We start from the raw sequence: 21,749 nt of genomic DNA on the forward strand, positions 1-21,749 counted from the left end.
AGCATCCCAAGCCCCCCTCTCGCTGAAAAACAGGCCCCGGGTGAATAACTGCCCCGCGCGCTACCGCGGGACGCCACTAGAGGGCGCGGCAGCCTCGCTCAAAGCGTCAAGGGGCGGAGCCTGTTGCCGTGGCGACCTCTCCGTCAACAGCCTCCGCGGCTGTTCCCGTCTCCGCGGCCATGGAGGCCCGCCCCTCCGTTTTTATCGGGTGAGTCCGCTTCGGAACGGCGCTTGAAGTGAGGAAAGTAGGCAATTATAGGCCCCCGGTCCGGGTTGGGAAGCTTGTCACGCCGAAGAGGCGGGTTTCCTTCAGCGGTCGGTCCTTGCAGGCCTTGGCTTTGTAAGCGCTGTGATGAACCTGACGGCGACGCTGAACTACAACTCCCAACAGTCCGAGTCTGGGAAAGGCGGGAAGCCGCCTTTTTATGCCTCCAGCCAGCCAGGATGGGTTATGCGAGCCCCGCCCCTACGGTGACCTCACTGCGCAAGCGCCTCCTTCCTCGACGTCTCTGCATGGGCCGCCTCGTGGGCGGGGCCGCCGCAGGTATCACGTCCCTGATTGGCTGTCGGAAAAAGTCGCCCCGCCCACCTAGTTGGTCTGATTTCTGCGGGTAATTCGAATTGCAGGTAGTGGAGATGCCTGATTACAGATTAACAGAGTTGGAAGGGATCTTGTAGGTCATCTAGTCCAACCCCTCTCCCAAGCAGGAGACCCTACACCATTTTCTGACAAATGGCAGTCCAGTCTCTTCTTAAGAGTGGATGGGCTGCTACCGGTTGCTGATGGTCGGGTTTTTTTGGGGGGGGGGGGATAATTAAAGAGCCCTTCTTTGCAAATGTTTGCATTGTTGAATTGGAGCTTTTAAAAATAAAGTCCCTGGGGAAATTAACCTATGTGCCTCTCTCTCTTAATATTCTAGGTCTGGCAATCTAGAAGCTGATAAAAGGTAACTGCAATGAATTCTATATTTACACTCTTAATTTCCATAATTATCAAAGTATAACCGTTGACTGCGTGGATTGGTGACAATGGGAGTGGTTGCCTAGCTCATTCGGAGATTCAGGTGCAGAAAAGCAATCTTAGGAATGGATTTCAAACCTCTTAAAACCGTTTCTGCTGCAACATAGACAGGCCGTTGAATTGAACCTGCTAACATCTGTTCTAGTCTGTAAAAAATCAGCACTTGGGAAAAACCTTTTTCTTGTAAATATATATATATAAAAGCAACTTTAATGGAAATTGAATTGTATACATTTTCCTGTGTATAAACTATTTGCATGTTAAGGCCTTGTGTCAATATAAGAAAAAAAAATAAGGAAATTTATATTTTTTTAAAAACCTGCCAATATGGGTAAGAAGGATTGTATGAAAGGCAGTTCATGTTGCTAAGCACAGAAACCTGTGTCCATCAGCTCGGTTGGTTAGAGAATATTGGAAATTAAAAAGGCATGTCAGCTACAGTGGGGATAAACTTGGGTCACCTTGTACAGGTAGTCCTCGACTTATGACTACAATAGAGTCCAAAATTTCTACTCCTAAGCGAGATAGTTGTTAAATGAATTTTGCCCCATTTTATGATCTGCCTTGCCACGTTTGTTAAGTGAATCAGTGCTTTGTTAAGTTTGCTAAATGAATCTGGCTTCCCCATTGACTTTGCTTGTCAGAAGGTCACAAAAGATGATCACATGACCCCGGGATGCATCATAAATATGAATCACTTGCCAAGCGGCTGAATTTTGAGAAATGGTCGAAGTGTGAAAACGGTCGTAAGTCACTTTTCCAGTGACGTAACTTTGAACAGTCATGAAATAAACCAGGGTGTCCAACCTTGGCAACTTTAAGACTTGTGGACTTCAACTCCCAGAGTTCCTCAGCCAGCAAAGCTGGCTGAGGAACTCTGGGAGTTGAAGTCCACAAGTCTTAAAGTTGCCAAGGTTGGACACCCCTGAAATAAACTGTTGTAAGTCGTAGACTATCAGTTGTTTCTGAGAATTTGGGCAGTGAAAAGAGTGGTGTGAACTGGGATTGGAGAGTCTGTGTAACTCGGCCTCCCTTCGATCTTGAGTTCTCCAGCTCCAGTTTCTTGTTGTACCGCAGGGTCTCATTTCATCGATCTTCTCAAAGTATAATTGGTAAAAACTTGCCTGTTGTGAAGATCTCCTCTCAGAAAAAACAGAAATATGTGGTGAGTAGCTCTGCCGCAGCCAGCCCATCTTATAGAATTGAATTGAATTCTTTATTGGCCAAGTGTGGTTGGACACACAAGGAATTTGTCTTGGTGCAAATGCTCTCAGTATACATAAAATAAAAGATACATTCGTCAAGAGTCATCAGGTACAACGCTTAATAATAGTCATAGGGTACAATAAGCAATCAAATCATTCCAGGAAACAGTCAATATAGATCGTAAGGATACAAGTGACAAAGTTACAGACATACAGTCACAAGTGGGAGGGGATGGGCGATAAGGAGTGATGGGAATAATAGTAATAGTAGGGCAGACTTAGTAAATAGTTGGACAGTATTGAGGGAATAATTTGTTTAGCAGAGTGATGGCTTTTGGGGAAAAACTGTCCTTGTGTCTAGTTGTTCTGGTGTGCAGGGCTCTATGGCGTCGTTTTGAGGGAAGGAGTTGAAACAGTTTATGTCCAGGATGTGAGGGGTGTGTAGATATTTTCACAGCCCTCTTTTTTGACTCATGCAGTATAAAGGTCCTCCATGGAAGGCAGTTGGTAGTAATTGTTTTTCTGCGGTGCCACAAAATCTGTTTGTGTAATTTTGTGGCCTAAACTAGTAGGTTTCGGCATCAGATACTCAGGTCTTGGAAACCACCTAGTAATCTTGAGCATCATACAGGAAAACCTCTACCATGATAAAAAAAAATGAGGGTGCCCTTTTCAACTGCATATGCCAGGAGGCAGTAGCAAATGTTGGAGTAGACCGGTTTTTCTCAACCTTATCAACTTTAAGATGCGTGGACTTCAGCTCTCGGAATATCCCGTCCAACGTGACTGGCTGAGGAATTCTGAGAGTTGATGTCCACATTACACATCTTAAAGCTAAGAGGCACTAGGTTGAGATGAGGTTGAGAAACACTAAAGTGGACCATTCTATCCACCCTCCCTTAATCTGTTGTCTTTGAGGTACAATGGAAAACTGTCCTGTTGCCAATGTTGAAAGAAAGATTCTGCCACTGAAAGAAGACAGCCATAGCCCTTAGACTTATATACCGCTTCATAGTGATTTTATGGTAAGGAAAGCAACTGGCTTATTTTCATCCTCCTTAGGTACATTCAAGTAGCAGCCATTTGTCCACCTGGCCGGCCTATGAGCCAGGGCAAGGGATCCTTCAGAACCGAAAACCGTGCTCTCTCCCTGGTTGGCAAAGGTAGGTCTGGATACCTACCTAAACATCTACCTGAGATGTTTAGCTTCCGGACTTAAAAAAAAAAACAGCCAGGAAATTTGGGGTTCAAATAAATACAGCGATATAAAGATTTTTAAACATCAACATTCAACAGAAAGGGGTGTGTTTTTTTTTGTTTTTTGTTTGCTGGACGTAATGGAGAGTCAATGAGAAAAGAGCTGCAGAACATTATTTTTGTATATAATAACTGCTGTAACATTGTTATATGCACAAACGTTGGAAAGGCTCTGGATGGGAAAATCGATTTGTCTGATTAGGGAAAGGGAAATAATTTCCTTCATTAGCGATCGAAAGCCCCTTATGGGCTTTTTGCTGAAGGAAAAAAAAAAAAAACCACTTATGATTTAAAATATAAATCACTGTTAAGAAGATTGGAATCTAAACCTTTTCTTCTTCTATTTACGATTTTCCTTTAGTTAAGATTTCTGCAAGTAATCTTGATTTACGACCACAATTTAGCTCAAAATTTCTGTTGCTAACCGAGACATTTGAGTTTTGCCCCATTTTACGACCTTTCTTGCCACTGTTGTTAAGTGAATCATTATTAAGTTAGTAACACCGTTGTTAAGTGAATCTGGCTTCCCCCATTGACTTTGCTTGTCAGAAGGTTGCAAAAGGATATACCCCATGACCCCGGGACACTGCAACCGTCATAAATATGAGTCAGCTGCTAAGCATCTGCATTTTGATCACGTGACTTGGGGGACGCTGCAGTGTTCATAAGTTGTGAAAAAAGTCACAAGTCTCTTTTTTCAGTGCTGTTGTAACTTTGACCGGTCACTAAGGGAACGGTTGTAAGTCAAGGACCACCTTTATTCTTTTAATTTTCTTACAATTTCTTTAATAAGCGTATGAAAAAGAGATTTCATGCTCCAAGGTGACATTTGCTGGTTGACAAAACGTGGCTTGATCTCTCCACCATCTGTTCAGAAGAGGCAGATTCTCTGCTAATGGGGCAAGATGTTGTAAGTCTATAGTAGGGCAGTTGCTGCATTTACAAGGGAAGAATGCCTGGCATCTCCAAGAGAAGGACAGGATTGTAAGAAATACTTGCTGTCAGGCGCATAGGCAGCTGCCTCCAACCCAAAGTGATTCCTTCCGAGCAAGATTGTTGGAAGGCTTTTTAAAGCAAGATTTATGAAACCCTATTGATTTCTTGATTTTCATTTAAACCATCTCTCTGCCTTCTTTTTACTAAAAGTGGAACAGCTGCCAACTGATGTTTACATATCGGGTTGGGAATCTACTAGATCAGGAAAGAAGATGTCCGGAGGAAAAATATTTGCGATGTCTTCCAATATGAATAGAAAATATTGGACTAAACAAGCCCGTCCTGAAATACGACACGATTCCCATTTTTCATTCCTGCCCTATTGCTTGTGAGCCTAGAGGCTTCGTAATAGTAATTTTGCAGCTCCCGAGGCATCGCTTTAAAAACAGGTGTTTAAATTCCTAACGCGTTGTGCTCTGTCGTAAGAGGCTGTGAAAAGCACAAACTAGGCCGCGAAGTAGGGTGTGACATTTTTGAGACCCACAATCCTCCATATGGTGAGCCCGGGACAAAAAGCAGCAAAAATGGGATGCTTAAATCCAATGTTAATTGGAATTACTCCCCCATGTATTTTTAAACATCTGTCCCTGCCACCACATTACAGAAAAATTGGACGGCGGTTTTGGCTCCACCTCGGACGTTATTGGACAAAACTTCACGTCACACGATGCTGAGAATTGTCCCAGTTGGAATTCTTCTCTAGAAAGAGACTTTGGCTCAAAGGTGCTTTTTCAAAAGGCAGCTAGACTGTTTTGTTTTTCCCTTGAGGAAACAAGCAGGTGTTTTGCTTCTCATCCCAAGAGGTTTCATCGGTTCTGGCGGGATGGTGTCAGCTATGGAAGGATTCGTTTCGACAGGATGGAAGGAGGTGGAATGGAAGGATTGTATTTCTTTGCAGTCATCTGGTCATTAGCACTCTCTCTGAGAGCTCTTGAGCAGTGGTGGGATTCAATTTTTTTTACTACTGGTTCTGTGGGCGTGGCTTGGTGGGCGTGGCACAGCTTGGTGGGCGTGGCAGGGGAAGGATCCTGCAAAATCTCCCTTCCCTCCCCACCCCACAAACCTGCTTTCCAGCTCCGTTCTCCTGTGCAACCAAAGGAGACCCAGCCAATCAGCTGGGACTCGGGAGGCAGAGAATAGATGGGGGCGGGGCCGTTCAGAGGTGGTATTGGCTGGTTCTTTGAACTACTCAAAATTTCCGCTACCGTTTCTCCAGAACCGGTCAGAACCTGCTGAATACCACTTCTGCTCTTGAGGCCACTTGGGAGTTAATCTGTGCCCTCAGGGGTCACCTAAATCAGGGTGCAGTTGGTTGTGGAATCTTCTTGGAAGTGCTAAAAGGATTGTGTTGGAGATCGGTGGGGTCTTAATCCTTCCCCCTTGGTTGAGAGAGGGCTGCTCAATGTTAACAATATATGGCCTCTTTTACCCCTTTTTCAAACCAGCCGTCCTCGCTATCCAGAAGGCGGACTTGACTTTGCTTTGAGTGTTTGACTTTCTACTGCTACATCTGGCTGGAACAGCTTTGTTGATTACCTTTCCATAAGTGGTGTTTGTCATTGTGGCAGCAGCGTCATGAATGTTCAACCTCGTCAAAATGTAATATAATAATAATAACCTTTATTTGTTTTGTTTTTTATGTATTTATTTTGTCAAGCGATTATTAGATAACAGGTATAAGTATAAACATGGTTATGAATACATGAAATGGATATGAATAAGAAAAAAAAGAAACAATAGGACAGGGACGGTAGGCACGTTGGTGCGCTCGTGCACGCCCCCTACAGACCTCTTAGGAAAGGGGTGAGGTCAATAGTGGATAGTCTGAGGCTAAAGTTTTTGGGGTTTGGGGATGGAACCACAGAGTCAGGTAGAGTATTCCAGACATTGACCCCTCTGTTGCTGAAGTCGTATTTCCTGCAATCAAGTTTGGTGTCGTTTGTCATTGTCATTGTACATATATACAATGAAATTGATTTTGATCCTGCTGGTGCTCTCCATAATGAAAATACAACACAACATAAATAATATAGAAAACGCTCTTTATACAAGTAACTAGTGACAATCTTCCTTACTTTGTTGAAACAACGAGACCTGGCGATGTCATCCAGTGGTGTTCGGGGGGGGGGGGGCAACCAATGATTTAACAGCCCATCAAAATGCTAATATTCTGCCTTTCAGCACCAGCAAACCTCTCATGCCGATTTCAAAGCCACGTTACCTGGAAGAGCTGGAATCCTATTTGCGGGCAGAGTTGCAAGCCCTTGACCTGACCAAAGGAAAAGTTCAAGAACTTAAGCTCCAGGTTTGAGAAGCAGGGAATGTAGAAAACTTTAAGCCTTGGGGCTCAGGGATCCACAATTGGTTTATGGAATATCTTTGACCATAGCTGCTAAACATAAGTGCGACTTTTTTTTTTTTGCTTTTCTGAGTTATGTATAAAAACCAGAAGGTATGCTGTAAGAATGTTTTTAATTCTTTGGTTTTAAAACACGTAAAAGCTAAGAAAATAAAGTCTCCTCCTTGACCAACTAAAACTAAGGAGGAAACTAAAATAGTAATAATAGAAATTCAAGCTTTTTTATGGCTAGGACATGGCCACAATGACCCTCTGAATCGCTGGCATGCTGACTTCAGGCCTTGCCTTCCCAAAACACAAATTCAAGCTCCTAGAGACCAAATGCATTTCTTTATTATTTTTATCCCACCTTTATAAGAATCTCATCTTTATCTTTATAATTATAAATAACTCAAGGTGATGAACATACGTAATACACCTCCCTCTTCCTATTTTCCCCATTTGATTGGGGTGTGATAGAGTGACTGGCCCAAAGTACGCCAGCTTTCATGCCTAAAGTGGGACTAGAACTCACCATCTCCTGGTGATTGGCCCAAACTCACCCAATTGGCTTCCATGCCTAAGGCAGGACTAGAACTCACACTCTCCTGGTTTCTGGGCTGGCACTTCAATCATTACATCAAACTGCCTTTCAGTGCAATACCTATCCCTATTAGAAAGCTTTATTTATTTAAGTCCACCAAGAATCTCTTTAAAGGCAGAAGAGGCAGATCCAGAACCCCGCTGTGGTGTGAATAGAAAAACACTGTTTCTCAAACTTTGCAGTTTTAAGATGTGTGGGCGTCAACTTCTAGAATTCCCCAGCCAGCATGTATATTTTTATTTCTCTCTCTCTTCCCCCCTCCCTCCTATTTTTAGCCTTATAGAGAAGTATTTGAATGTTTCATGGAAGAATTCAAGACTTACAAACCTTTGTTGGCTTCCATCAAGAGGGAGTATGAATCAACTATAGGTGAGAGTGCTATGACATCACCTTAGTAAACGTTACAATGATATTGAACTGGCTAATTTTCACAGCAGGTTCTGAGCAGATTCCATAGCAGTAGTAGACAGAGATTAAGATCATTTTAAACCCAGCGCTCTTAAAAGGCCATATAATCCACAGGTCTTTGTGACTTTTAGTAACTCGGAGATGCATCTCTGTCTACTTCTAGCCCACCTGCAGGAAAAGATCTGCACTCTGGAATCAGTGAATGGGGTTCTGGTCACGGCCTCCGATCAATGTACTCAACAAATCCTGGCTTTTCAACAGCAGGAGAAAATTGAAATAGCAAAATTGAAGGAGGAGCGGCTTTATTTGCTGAAGCTGATTGACAAAATGAAGGAGGAAAAATGTTCGCTAGAGACCCAGGCAAGTCTTTTCCTTGCCCTATTCATCTTTTAATCACCCTGTTGACTTGGCTGATCGGAAGGTCTCAAAAGGTGGACCACATGACCCTGGGACCCTGCAACCGTCATAAACATGAGTCAGTTGCCAAGCATCCGATGTGACGATGGAGATGCTGCAACGGTTGTAGGTGAGCATTAATTTGACTCCAGCTTCTGTGAACACGCAGTTTCAAACTCTTATACAGAGCTCACAGCTGCAACCCATGAGGAGGATCAAGGCCCTCTCCTCCTGAGTAGACCACGTCTCTCCCTTATTCTCTCCTCCCTGCGTGCCCTGGGATGGAGAGGGGATGGGCCTGGATCCTCCTCTGACTGCTCATCCGGCCTCTGCCCTTCCCCAGCCTCCTCCACAACACTTCCTGTTGGCTGTTCCTCCTCTTCCTCAGAGTCCGTCTCCAACAGGGGGCACGGCAGGCCTCCATCTCCCGCTCTCCTTCCCTTGTACAGGTGGCTAAATTGCGAAAGACAGTGGCCGAGGAATACCTGCGTTACCTCAATGAGTGCGACGCCCGCAAGCTATTACTCTTGGACCTCAACGAAATGTACCGCCAGAAGGAGGAAATGAGGCTCACCATGGAGCAAGGTAGAAGGAAGAGCTTCAGTTTCTCCCACTCGTTCAGGGGTGTCAAACTGGATTTCCTCGAGGGCCGGAACAGCATTGTAGTTCTCCTCTGGGGGCGGGGAGACAGGATGGACACCTCCTGCAGCCCCCTGCAAGCCAAAATGGGGGGTGGGGACATGCCCAGTTGCTGCACGGCCCATTTTTGGCCTCCACAGCCTCCTGCAGCACTTTGCTGGCCCAAACAGGCTTCACGGGGGCCGCACGTGGCCCCCCCCGGTCCCATTTTGCCTGGCAAAGTGCTGCAGGAGGCCACCCAGGCCAAAAACAGGCTGCGCGGGGGCCATGCACAGACCCCCGCCCCCCCCCCCACCCCCCGTGCCCCGTTTTGGCTGCCAGAGGCACCGCAGGCCGGTCCTTTATTATTGTCATGCTGGCCCCGTGGGCCAGATTTAAGCATCCCTTGGGCCAGATTTGGCCCATGGGCCTTGAGTTTGACACCCCTGCACGAGTTCATCAACTCTGCCAAGAAGCCCGGTGGCCCACCTGGTTGGGACGCTGGGTTGACCATCAGCAAGCTCACCCAGTTGCAATCATGCTCATTGGAACCCTAGCACTAATTTACATTGTTGTTGTTGTTGTTTTTAATGTACTTTCATGCAGTGTCTGGTCTAGATCTTGGCTTGTCCATTCTCCCCCGTCCTCGACTTTTGACCGATTGCCAGTGGATATTTTTTTCCTTCCTCCTTAGTGATCTGAAAGCTCAAGGTTCTCCCAATGATGTGTGATTTTTTCCGAGTGTCCCTTGGACCTTCCTTGGACTTCTTTCTTCTCTTCTAGAGGATGTTCTAGAGGAGGACACCGTGAAGCTGAAGGTGGCACTGAGGGTAGTCCGCCAGGACCTCACCAAAGCTCAAGTGGACCTGAACACCATGCAGGCAAACTATGGAGATGTTGTGCCCAGAAGAGACTTCGAACTTCAGGAGCAAAAATACAATGACTTGGCTAATAAGGTGCCTAAAGAAGAAGGAAAATTGGCAAATTCTCCATTATGGAGGAGGAGATCCAGTATTGGCTGTCCTCCTCTCCGCTCCGTTCTATCTCTATAGTGATAGAGTAGAACTTAACTAGAAATCAGCCAATCTATCTCTTTTTTTTTTTTTTTTTGTAGGAAGAGATTCTTCTAATTCTATTTACGCCTGATCAGACTTTGTAGTTGTCTTCTCCATTTTCCGATTTTAACAATCTTCCCGGGAGATATTTTAATTCTTTTTCCACCTCCCTGGTCCAGAAGATCACTCACCCAGAACTTCAGATCTTGTGCTCAACCTCATCCTTTCTTCCTCTTACCCTTTCAGTTGTCAACTCTTCAAAAAGACTTCGATGACCTTCGTGACGAATATGAGATAATGTTGGATATACACAAACAAGTTGCCGACGACCGAGACCGCTACTTCAATGACCTCATCAATGTCCAGCGGACGTCCACACCGCGCCCTGACTGGAACAAATGTGGAGGTATAATTTAGTACAACCGACGTTGCACAGGTAGTCCTCAACTTACAGCAGTTCATTTAGTGACCGTTCGAAGTGACAACGGCGCTGTCAGGGCTCCAGCATCCACCCCCATTCAAATCATGAGTCTCTAGCCACATCTCTCAGAGTTCAAAGAAGATTTATTAGGAGTGAACATGCTGGTTGTCATGCCCTTGTTAGAGTCGGACTCCGAGGGAGAGGAGGAACAGCTGACAGGGAGTGGAGGTGTGGCTCCAGAGGTTGTGGAGGAAACTGGGAAAGGGCACAGGCCGGCTGGGCACTCAGAGGAAGAACCAGGCCCATCCCCTCTGCACCCTAGGACACGCAGGGAGGAATGGAGAAGGAAACAACTTGGCTTATGAGAGAGGAGGCGGCCATGATCCCCCTCATTGGTGGCAGCTGGGGAGAATAGTATATAAGAGAGACGGTTACAACACAGCGTTGCCAGAAGTAAAGTGTGTTTTATTTTGGGCTGAAGTTATCTTGGTTGGCGCCCTTCCAACAGACTGTGCCTTGTTATCTCCTTGAAGTTGGTAATTATCCTGGTCCGTTGTAGAATTTCCTTCAATGTAGTTTGTTTTGGGTTTTTTATTTCACCTCTATCTGCTCATTAAGTTCGGACTGTATTGCTTTATTTTGAAGACTATTTTTGAGTACGTTTTATCTCCAACTGAGAATTATTGAACAGTGGGGCCAAGTTGGAGGCATTAAAGGACATTTATTTACGTTTTGGATTTTGTTACGTTTGTTTTACACTCCGGGTCATCACACTGGTGCTACCTGCAGCCAACTCTGAGACATATCATTCATTTCCCCCTTGACCCTGGTCTTCCCCCCCACCCCCTGGATGTATATTCTCCAATGGGACATATCCATAGTCAAGAGTCATCTATCATGCTCTCCAGTAATAATCTTGCACGCCAGAATCTTCAGCCGCCTAGAAATGATCTATGAACGCATTTAAGGAATGCACTACTTCCCCCAGTCCCTTTCTGCTGGCAACTCTAAAAGACCAGAGAAATATTTTTGAGTTGATAGGCACTGAAGAATAGGACTTATGAGCATTTTTCACACTTACGGCCGTCGCAACATCCCCACAGTCATGTGATTTACAATCGGATGCTTGACCCCTGACTCACACTTAATGGCGGTCACAGTGGCCCGGAGTCACCTGATCCCCTTTTGCGACCTTCTGACAAGTAAGGTCAATGGGGAATCCAGATTCACTTTACAACCAGGTTGCTAACTTAACCACTGCAGCGATTCCCTTAACGATGATGGGAAGAAAGGTTGTAAAATGAGGCAAAATCCACTTAACGAATGTCTCCTTTAGCTGCAGAAATTTTGGGGCTAAATTGTGGTCATAAATTGAGGATTACCTGTAGAAACCTTAAAGAAAGGAAAACCATGACTAGTGATTCATTTAACAGCCGTGACCAGAAAAGTCGTAAAATGAGGCAAATCTCGCTTAACAAATTTCTCACTTAGCAACATCAATTTTGGGCTTAACTGGTCGTATATTGAGGACTACCTGTATTTATATTAGCTTATGCGTATTTTAACTGCGTGTGATTAAAAAAAATATGAGCCCCTCTCCGTAAAGTGCTCCAGTCCTTATGTCAGGTTCCTGCCCTGTGTGATGACCCGGGGGGGGTGGGGGGGGGGAAGGAATACAAAAGCAACAAAGTCACAAAAACAGGTGAAGTCCCTTTAATTCCTTCAACTTGGCTTCAAAGCTCCAATTATCATTGACTGGAGAAAAAACTCCCCCACAAACAGTTGCGAAAAGGAAGAAAGTCCGTTCAGACTCAAAATACATATAAATTATAAATGGAAAAAAACAACACAAACCACACTGAAGCAATTAATGAGACAAGGCAGGAGAAGGGCTTGAAGGCGTCCACAGATATTGAAGTGCACACACTGGGAAGGATGCCAAAACTCAGATAAGAACTGACAGACTTGAATTATTTCACGCTTTGCTTCCAGCACTGGGCCATGCACAGTTTGTCCTTTTAAACAGTTCTCACAGCTGCAGCCCATGAAGGGGATCAGGGCCCCTTCCTCCCACATAGACCACGCCATTCACGTTTCTCCTTTATCCACTCCTATCTGCGTGCCCTAGGATGAAGAGGGGATGGGCCTGGGTCTTCCTCTGACTGCCCAGCCGGCCTGTGCCCTTCCCCCGTTTCCTCCACCACCTCCGGAGCCACAATCCTACTCCTTGTCGGCTCTCCCTGGGAGTCAGACTCCAACAGGGGCACGACACTCTGCCTGATACTATATTCCTCTTCCTTGCAGACGTGGTTCTTGGTGGAAATGAGCGCTGGAGCAGCTTGTCGGTGGGCAAAACAAGCGACCAGCTAGTCGATGTGCTTTTGGAGGAAATCGGCGGGGGTCTCCTGAGGGAGCGCGACACCTTCACCGGGCGGGTATGGTTGAGCTTGCAAGTCCTCCTGTCACTCCCCCCACAACAGCAGATAGAAATTCGGGGGGTGGGGTCTGAAGTTCACTTCCCCAAAGAGCCTGGTCTAATCCCAACAATTTAGAGATTGTATAAAGGAGAATATTTGTAGCTCAGGGCTGAAAGAAGGGGTCCTTGGTGCTCTCTGAGCTGGGTTGTTTCCTTGCAGATATTTCATTGCCCCAACTAGGTAGCATCATCAGAGCTAGCACGATTGATGTTACCTTAGTTTGGATAATGAAATGTCTGCAATTAAACAACTAAGCTCAGAGAGCATTAAGAACTCCTAATTTAAAGATTTCTTCTTCTTCTTGGTCTTCCAGGAAGGGAAATCAGGAAGGAGATTTATTCCAGTTAAAATAAATGTTTTTTTTTTAAACTTCAGCAAATTAGGAATGGCTTTGCAAAACATTCCAAGCTTGGCTGAAATGCACTTGGTGATTAGCATGTTGTGGGAAATGTCTGTGGAGATTCTCGATCATCCTGGTCAGAATTGTCTCAAAGGTGCTTTTTTCAAAAGGCAACTGGAGTGTTTTTTGAGGAAGATGCTTTGCTTCTGGGTTGCATTAACAGAGGGATACAATCGAGATCAAGGGAGGTACTAATACCACTCTATAAAGCCTTAGTAAGACCACACCTAGAGTACTGCATCCAATTTTGGTCACCACATTATAAAAAAGACATTGAGACTCTAGAAAAAGTACAGAGAAGAGCAACCAGGGGACTGGAGACTAAAACAAATGAAGAACAGTTGCAGGAACTGGGCCTGGCTAGTCTAGTGAACAGAAGGACCAGGGGAGACAGGAGAGCAGTCTTCCAATATTTGAGGGGCTGCCCCAGAGAGGAGGATGGGGTCAAGCTATTTTCCAAAGCGCCTGTAGGCCAGACAAGGAACAATGGATGGAAACTGACCAAGGAGAGATTCAACCTGGAAATAAGGAGAAACTTTCTGACAGGGAGAACAATAAACCTGCCTTCGGAGGTTGTGGGAGCGCCATCACTTGAGACTTTCAAGAAGAGATTAGACTGCCATTTGTCAGAAATGGTGTAGGGTCTCCCGCTTGGGTGGGGGGTTGGACTAGATGACCTACTAAGTCCCTTCCAAGTCTGATTGTGTTATCTCTTTTAAGAAGCTTCATCAGTTGTGACAGGATTGTGGGGGGATAGAAGGATAGGTACAGGGAAATCTTGTTGTCATCATGGACCTGGCCATCCTTCCGAGCCAGGAGTAGCTGACCTTACAATGCCCTGATCCCACAAGCCCTTTGAAGCGCGCTCATTATTTCCACAGCTTTGTACGAGAGCTGTGGGGCTCCAGTATAACAACATAACGCCACAAGTTGGCTTTATGGCTTGTCTTGATCTGAGTGGGCTTTTGTGGTTGCCTAAGTAGGCCATTCTTTTTCTCCACAGGGAAGAAGCGAAAAGATCCCCCCGTATCTGAGGTGTGATGGCCTGGTTAGAAACAAGAAGCTGACCAAGAAGGATGTCGTGGCCCTTCTGAGGGAGATATGGAGGGAAAAAATCATATCCGATCAGCAGGTCTCTTTGGTTTTCCTCTCTCTCTCTCCTCCTACAGGGGTGACTGAGTCTCTCTCAACGTAGCTGGCTGAGGGGCTGGGTTTAGCCTGAGGAGATCCAGGAGCCCCCTGAACATGCGGTGCTCTGGGTGACTTGATCCCCCCCCCCCAGTAAGATGGATATGGGGGTAAAATGAAGGCAGGCCTCGGAGAAAGTTTGCCTTGAGTCAGAAAAAAAGGACAGAAGACCAGAGCAAGAAATTGCAATTTTAAAAAAAAGTACATTTTCCTCCTGTGCAGGACGTAAACCGAATCCAATCTAATTGGATGTAAACATCAAGTATCCCTTAAAAGCGAAGCAGCATGAACTGTCTTTACTTGCATTGTGTGATGTGATGTCATGTTAGCAAGAGAGAGAGTTTAGCAGGGGGAAAGGAGGGAGTTCTGGGCCCTGCATCCTAGAATAAGGGAGGCCAGGGTCAAACTGGAGCTCCAGGCAGCCCACCCCCCTTATTTGTGGCCCAGTGAGAAGGAGCTTGGGTTTTACAGTTGAGGGAGGGGCCTTCGCTGCCCTCCCCACATGCTTCAGGCTCAGTAAAAAAATAAAAACCCTCCTTTCAGTCCTCAACTTATAAGCGTTTTGCTTAGCGACTGTTTGAAGTTGAATAAAGTAGTGAGACCGGTCCTCGCACTGGTAACCATGGCAGCATCTCCCCCCCATGGTCACGTGATCAAAATGTGGGCGCTTGGCAACCGGCATGTGTTTTCGATGGATGCGTTGCGGCATCCCAGGGGTCACGTGGTTGGGTTGCCGTTTGCAAAACTTGCCAGCCGGCTTCGGACAAGCAACGGTTTCACAGGGGAAGACAGATTTGGTTAATCATCACTTAACCACTGCAGTCGTTCACTTAACCATTGTAGCAAAACAACAACAACAACAACAACAACAAAAATCGACCTGCGGGCCTGACTCCCTTAACAAGGCCTTGCTTAGCCACAGAAATCCAGTTCCCAATTGTGGCCGTAATTGAGGACCCCCTGTACCGAATTAAAAATTAAACCCCAATATAATTGCTAAGTCTACATTTTTCAGGATATCCTGTTTTGGCTTTTAATTTGAGTGTCTCTTCTGCTTTTTTTTTTACAGAAAGGGAAACAATCTAGCCTGTCTGATTTCTTCCTAGGCTTCTTTCAGAAAAAACACGGAGAGGCTGCAGCTTTTGACTGGACTTACAGCGTCTATGAAAACCTCAAGCTCTTTCGGTCAAACGAAATGATGGCCTTGTTCTTTAACGTCCTGACAGGAAATGTGAGTATCTTAGTTGCTTAGGATAACAAAGGAGCACACAAATCAGCTCCTTCCACAGGTGGCTTCTTTGGGACAATGATACTGTCCACAGACTGCCCACAGCTTGAATCTCTGGATAAAAATGATCCTTGGCTCCATTTGTTGAGAATGGTGTAGTAAAGACTAGAGGTCAAGTGTCAGCGTTCCGGAAACACTCCATTCCACCCAAGAACTACGAGACAGACATCTCTCAAAAGTTCCTTTTATTTGGATAGTAAACTGGCACAACTGGGGAATCCCGAATCTGAAAGTGCCGGGCTTCCTTACAAATAAGTAAAAACTACAAAACCCATCCCCTGCAGCCATCATCGCATCACATGTCCCAATCCCCATCCCTCCCGAGTTAAGACTTCCTTTCACTGTGCGCAACACGACCTGACCTTGAATCAGAAAAAGAATGCTATTCTGTCTAACTAGATATACTCCAATGAATTCTCCCCTCCCACTTTCCCAGTCTCGTGGGAGCATCGGATCTCAATATGGCTTCCAAAGCTGACATCAAGTGCATGACAGCATTACATAACCAGAACTGAGAATTGCGTGCCAAAATTCCTAAGGTCTACTTTTCCTGACCTCCTTTACTTTCTCTCATTGCCCATCCCAGTGTAATCAAGTTCATGCAACATTTTTTTCATAATGGTCAGCCCAAGTACAGGTTGGTATGCCGCTCCCTGCTTCCAGCTGGGGAACCTTGAGGCAGCCTCTCGAGAAAGTGCAGTCTCTGCTTTCTATTTCCCAAGCATTCACCCACTTTCTTCCCCTTCCAGTTCATGAGGTGGCAGCTGACAGGTTAAAAAAGAATTCCTTGACTGGGCTTCTATTATAGATATGGGATTTTGAAGGCTTGATGAAAGCCAGTCTCACAAAAATTATCAATACTAGGCAAGATAAAAATAGCATGCCTTAGTTATTATTCATTTGACAAATTAGGATTAGATCTTGTAAGGGATTCCAATCCATGCAAAGCTTAGGACAATAAAGCCAAGAAAAATGATAATCAACATACATATTGCGCAGAAGGGCAAAAACACTGAAGAGACAAAAGGCACGGATGCAGTTGCAAGATAGGATTGATGATAGCTATTTCAGCAATCTGGATTAAATAAAATTCTCAAGTTAAGTTGGGGAGTCAACAGCTTCACCTCTGAAGCAACTAGGAATGGGGCAAAGTATGTTATGGTCACGCCAACAGTGTCATTTCTGCAGGAAAGCTTTGGCTGTTCACAAAATGGCTACCACAATAGCCATCATCACAAAGCCAAAAGACAAACTTATTTACCTCCTACTGCACCTTCTATTCCTCCCCACCCCAAATGTGGTCAATCTTTAGTTTTCTCTTTTTTTCCCCTGCTTGGATGGGCCGATTTCCAAGTAATAGTAATTGTACCAATGTAACATTTTTAATAAGAATCTCTGTGAGGCCCACTTGACCCCAGAGGTTTTGTTGGAAAGAAAAATACCGCTGAAGCTAATGCTTTCCTTTGCAACATGCTATATTAAAATAACAGCCAGAGTACCTTACCCATACCTGTAGTTTTCATGAATGAATAGCCTAACTGTTCTGAGCAAGGCTTCCGAGACCGTAATTGTGCACACGCTTATTTTAAAAACAAGTCTTGTTTTATTGCAACGCTGGGAATTATTTGCATTCCCAGCCAGTAATGAATCTCAAACAGTCCCTCGAGATAAGCACCCACCTTTCTTTCCTGTGAAGTGCTGCCAATAACAGAAGTGTCAAATGAACTAGACAAAAAACCAACTGAAGTACAAAGAGCTTCAAGAATGAATCTGAACCGAACGAACGACTTCGCTTCCTGCAAAGGTTTCGTCATCTTGGCCTGTCCTTTATATCTTATGGGAGGGGCAATCCCACCTCCCAGCCTTGCTCCCGAGTTGCCCCTTTTGTTTCAGCTGCTCTCGTCTTCTAGCAGCTCTGTGCATACACGCACTGGGAACAGGCTCCCCTGGGTCCTCTGCCTCGCTGCTGCCAGGCTCTGAAGGCTCTGGAGCCAGCACCCTACTCCCAGATGGTCCTGGCCCCATCCCTGCATTGGACGCAGGACCCTTGTCGGAGTCCTCCCCAGACTCCCGGACTGATCCCCTTTCTTCCCTACTGTCAGATTCCGTCTGCACAGGCTGCTCACAAACCACAACACCTAACTCTGCACATCGCTGGAGAAAAATAGCTTGACCTGCTAAACTTTAGTTATTGATGGGGCTTCCCAATGTCCAGCTCATCAACATCTGAAGGTTCATTACAAGATGCTTGAATGAACACGTCACTGCTTGGGTATTCTCCAGAGAGCAGGGGTCTCCAACCTTAGCAAAGCTAGCTGGGGAATTCTGGGAGCTGGCCCCCCCAGACTTAAAGTTGCTAAGGATGGAGAACCCTGCTGGCTAAGGAAGGTGGGACTGATGATCCAGACTCGGGGGTGGGGGGAGATGACCCTGCTACATCTTAATGTTTCTGCCACCTCTTTCACAGGTGGATGAGGGAGTATATCATAATCACCTCCTGGAACTTAACAACTTGTTAAAAGAACTAACTCTTGCCGATACCGAAAATACTGGCCAGTTGACAGAGGAGCAATTCACGTAAGAGCCACTGTATAGCTAGCTGCACCTGCAGCAGGACAATAAACCAGATTTGGAGCCCTAAAAATATGCATATATTTTAAACTGATATACAGTGATGTTTGGGGGCTTTAATATTACAAATATTGAAACATATTTCAAATATTGAAACACATTTCAAATATTGAAACATATTTCAAATATTAAAGAATTTCAATACAGTTGTCTGTCCCCTTTTTCAAAAAGCTAACATAAGGAATATTAGCCCCTTTTTAAAAAAAAAAAAAAAAAGTTGTGCCTCAATTTCAGACAGATGTCCAAAGCTAATATATGTTTTCTTTCTCCTGCAACAGCCTTGCCTTGAGGGCAACTTTCCCACTAAAAACAGAAGAAGAGATTCAGGAGTTACTCGACGCAGCGGGCTTCAGGCCAAATGTTAACGCTATTATGTACAAGCTGTTATTCTTAGAGGTAAGTTGGAACATTGGATAAGAAGCAGTTCAATATTTACGGGGGGAAACAGATTGGGATATGTAAGATTAGATTTCTAAAACTCAACACTGAGAAAGCATATAAAATAATATTTAGCTTTCTAAGCAGGGGGGGGAAAAAACCCCACAAGATTTTGACCAATCTGTAATAGTGGTTGAGCAAAGAACAATTTCATTAAATAAAATGATATTGCTTCTAATTATTTCACTGTTCAGTTTTCTCACGTCAGCATGTGGGATTTTCCTCCTGGTGGTAAGCCAAAGGGCTCCACATGGTTTAGGAAACCAGCCTATTGTAATTTATTCAGTAAAGCACGGTTAAACAAGCTTTAGTTTTCAAAATAGGTAAACCCAGCTAGTGTGTATTCTTTTAGTGAGAAAAAAACAAAGCTCATTGTAATATCGAGAGAAGGGAGATGCTTAATAGCAACAATGAACTTACACGCTGATAAAGCACTTCCATTCATTTACAGGACGAGGAAGGGAAAACAGAACCCCTAATTACAAAACTGAGGAACCAATATACGATCGAGAAACAGAACTATCTGAATGATCTACGTGCTGAACTAGGAGCCTTGGTGTGAGTATGCGAGTGGGACATGACTCCCACGGGTTTAAGTACATCCAAATTCAGATTCATTGTAATCTCCTTGTCCACTTGCCTTCTGTTTGCATTTACAAGTAGCCTCTGTCTGCATCCAGACTAGGCATTTTTCATCTTTAGACATTTCTAGTTAAAAAAGGAGAAGAAAAAAAAGACAGGGGCAAAATTAGTTCAGTCAATAAGCTAAACATGTAACAAGCAGTCCTTGACATATGATCATAATTGAGCCTAAAATTCCTGTTGGCAAAGCAAAACAGTTAACTGAGTTTTGCTCTATTTTTACGACCTTTCTTGCCACCGTTGCTAAGTGGATCACTGCAGTTGTTAGCAATGCAGCGGTAAAGCGAATCTGGCGTCCCCATGGACTTTGCTTGTCAGAGTTGCAAAAGGAGACCAAAGGACCCCAGGACACTGCAACCGTCATAAATCTGACCCAGTTGTCAAGCATCCAAACTCTGAACACGGGACCATGGTGATGCTGCAACGGTCGTGTGAAAAAAACAGTCCTTTTAAGTCCCTTTTTTCAGTGCCATTGTAACTTTGAACCCTGATTAAACTGATGGGTTGTAAGTTGAGGACTTCCAACATTTTTATATCTCAATTGTCTGGGTTTTTTTGGGTGTGTGTGCAGGAGTGGGATTCAAATTTCTTAACAACCAGTTCTGCGGGCGTGGCTTAATTTGTGGGTGTGGCTTTGTGGTCATGTGACTGGCTGGGCATGGCTTGTATGTAAATATTATAAATATTTATGTAAATATTGAATTTTTTTTTATAAAAAAAGAGAAACTTTTACCCAAAATCAGGCAAAGCAGGCAGGCAGATTGAGTTGCTCACAGAATCACAGTATCACTCAGAGATCTACCATTCTGCAATCTGCTACCTGAGTCCGCACTGAAAAATAGAAGCTTCAGTCCTAAAGGAAGGTTCAGCTCTGTTTTTAGATTAGCTAGAAAGCAAGAAAACCAACGATTTCCTGCTTTCTAGATAATCTAAACCTCCCAACACAACAGAACAGGTGATGGTCAGGAGGGGAAAAGGAAAAATAGCAACTTAACCAAACGCAGGCAAATTTGATGGCATGCATGCCAGGTAAGGAGTGAGTGGACAGGGAGGGGAGGGGCCATCCAGCGGTACAATTTGCCGGTTCTCCGCAATTGCGCAGATTCATAACCAGTTCTAAAGAACTAGTCTGACCAGGTAGAATTCCACCCCTGGGTGCGTGAAGTAAACTTGGAGGAACAAGCAGTTGTCAACTTTAAGTGGAAAATAGAATGCATTCAGAATGCAGGTTCCACAATAAGTTCACGCACCTTGTATACTTTTTTTCCACCCATGGCTTTTGCTCTTCTTCTTCCCAGAGATGTGAGGCCTGACGACCTGAGGGCAGCTTTCTGCATAATTGACCACGGCTTAACCGAGCAGACCTTGGAATCTTACCTCTCTTACGCCTTCCAAGTCCCCAAAGAGCAGCTGGACCCTGCCGTCTCCGTTCCCATAGAGCTTCTGATGAAAAGGCTTATGACGGGAGATATCCACAGGCAGGGAGCGGCTCAGGGACAGGCCCAGCACGCGGCCCCATCTCACACAACCGAAGAAGCAGATCACTCTGGGATCTGACTCAACCCACTTGCCTCTCCCCGCTCTGAGATTACTTGAAATAATAGGATCTGTTGAGGTCGAACTGAGAACAGAAGCGCAGCTGATAACTGAGCTCCAGGAAGAAAGCTGGGGTCCCCGTTGATTCCTTTAGGCTTAGACAAAACTTAAAAATAATTACAAAACCCACTCTAGGTGCTTTTAAGATGTTTTTGAAAATCCACGCAAAACGTTTCATTTGGAGCATCCCATTTCTCAGGCTGGGTAACTAATTTCCACTCGTGTAGGAAGCATTTAAGGTGAATTTGGCAGAGCTCCAGGTCTATCTGCAAAAAATAGCAGTATTTCCTTTCTCTGTGCCCATAAATATTCAACCACTGGAACCCATGAAGGAATGATAAAATGACAGGATGTTAAAATAATTTAAACCTTATATGCAATTTCAGAAGTTTTGTGTTTTATTTATCCCTTTTGAACTACCTGCAGCTCAGCTGGGGGCTAGAAAGCGTAGAAAAGTTTACATTACTAACACAGAAACCAGGGCAGCCAAGCAAATGAAGAGGTAGTGAAACGAAATTACAAAGCCAAAAAAACATAACCACTTTTTTCCCCCTGGCATTTCAACGTATTTTTTTCTCTAAACTCCAGTTTGCACTGAAAAAGGAAGGGAAGCTTACCAAATCTTGAAAATTAATGGTTTCCAGATTAGTGATTTAAAAATGCATTGTATATAAACAATGATGTTAAGATGCAATAAACTATTAAATAAACTTCTCCTTGTAAGTGTTCCTATGCCTGACATCAAAGGGCTTTCTGCTAGAGGATTCTTT

The 21,749-nt window shown here is 44.6% G+C and overlaps 1 protein-coding gene across 2 annotated transcripts; it reads left to right on the forward strand.

Annotated features, from left to right (window-relative positions):
• Positions 1–119: 119 nt before the first annotated feature.
• Positions 120–21,696, forward strand: TSNAXIP1 (translin associated factor X interacting protein 1). Of its 2 annotated transcripts, XM_026671980.2 has the most exons (17): positions 120–208; positions 921–947; positions 2,099–2,186; positions 3,289–3,389; positions 6,661–6,784; positions 7,697–7,790; positions 7,993–8,189; positions 8,675–8,810; positions 9,627–9,799; positions 10,145–10,304; positions 12,624–12,754; positions 14,200–14,328; positions 15,454–15,615; positions 18,140–18,249; positions 18,582–18,699; positions 19,193–19,299; positions 20,682–21,696. In XM_026671980.2, exons 1-17 carry the CDS (start codon positions 180–182, stop codon positions 20,938–20,940), a joined length of 2,145 nt encoding a protein of 714 aa, XP_026527765.2. In that variant the 5' UTR covers positions 120–179; the 3' UTR covers positions 20,941–21,696. The 2 variants fall into 2 exon arrangements, with proteins under 2 accessions (XP_026527765.2, XP_087827697.1); XM_087971571.1 differs by lacking the exon at positions 2,099–2,186 and having other exon boundaries at positions 132–208; positions 20,682–21,695.
• The last annotated feature ends 53 nt before the right edge of the window (positions 21,697–21,749 follow it).

The sequence above is a fragment of the Notechis scutatus genome, chromosome 9 (genome assembly GCF_049901735.1).
Source record: "Notechis scutatus isolate UNSWTSFEM ecotype Mainland chromosome 9, rNotScu1.2, whole genome shotgun sequence".
Classification (NCBI taxonomy): domain Eukaryota; kingdom Metazoa; phylum Chordata; class Lepidosauria; order Squamata; family Elapidae; genus Notechis; species Notechis scutatus.

Bases quoted from the DNA above. Each gene is read 5' to 3' on its own strand.
- TSNAXIP1 (XM_026671980.2), top strand. From the start codon at position 180: ATGGAGGCCCGCCCCTCCGTTTTTATCGG. The intron at 12,755-14,199 runs GTATGGTTGAGC...TTTTCTCCACAG, and splicing joins GCGACACCTTCACCGGGCGG to GGAAGAAGCGAAAAGATCCC. The intron at 18,250-18,581 runs GTAAGAGCCACT...CTCCTGCAACAG, and splicing joins TTGACAGAGGAGCAATTCAC to CCTTGCCTTGAGGGCAACTT.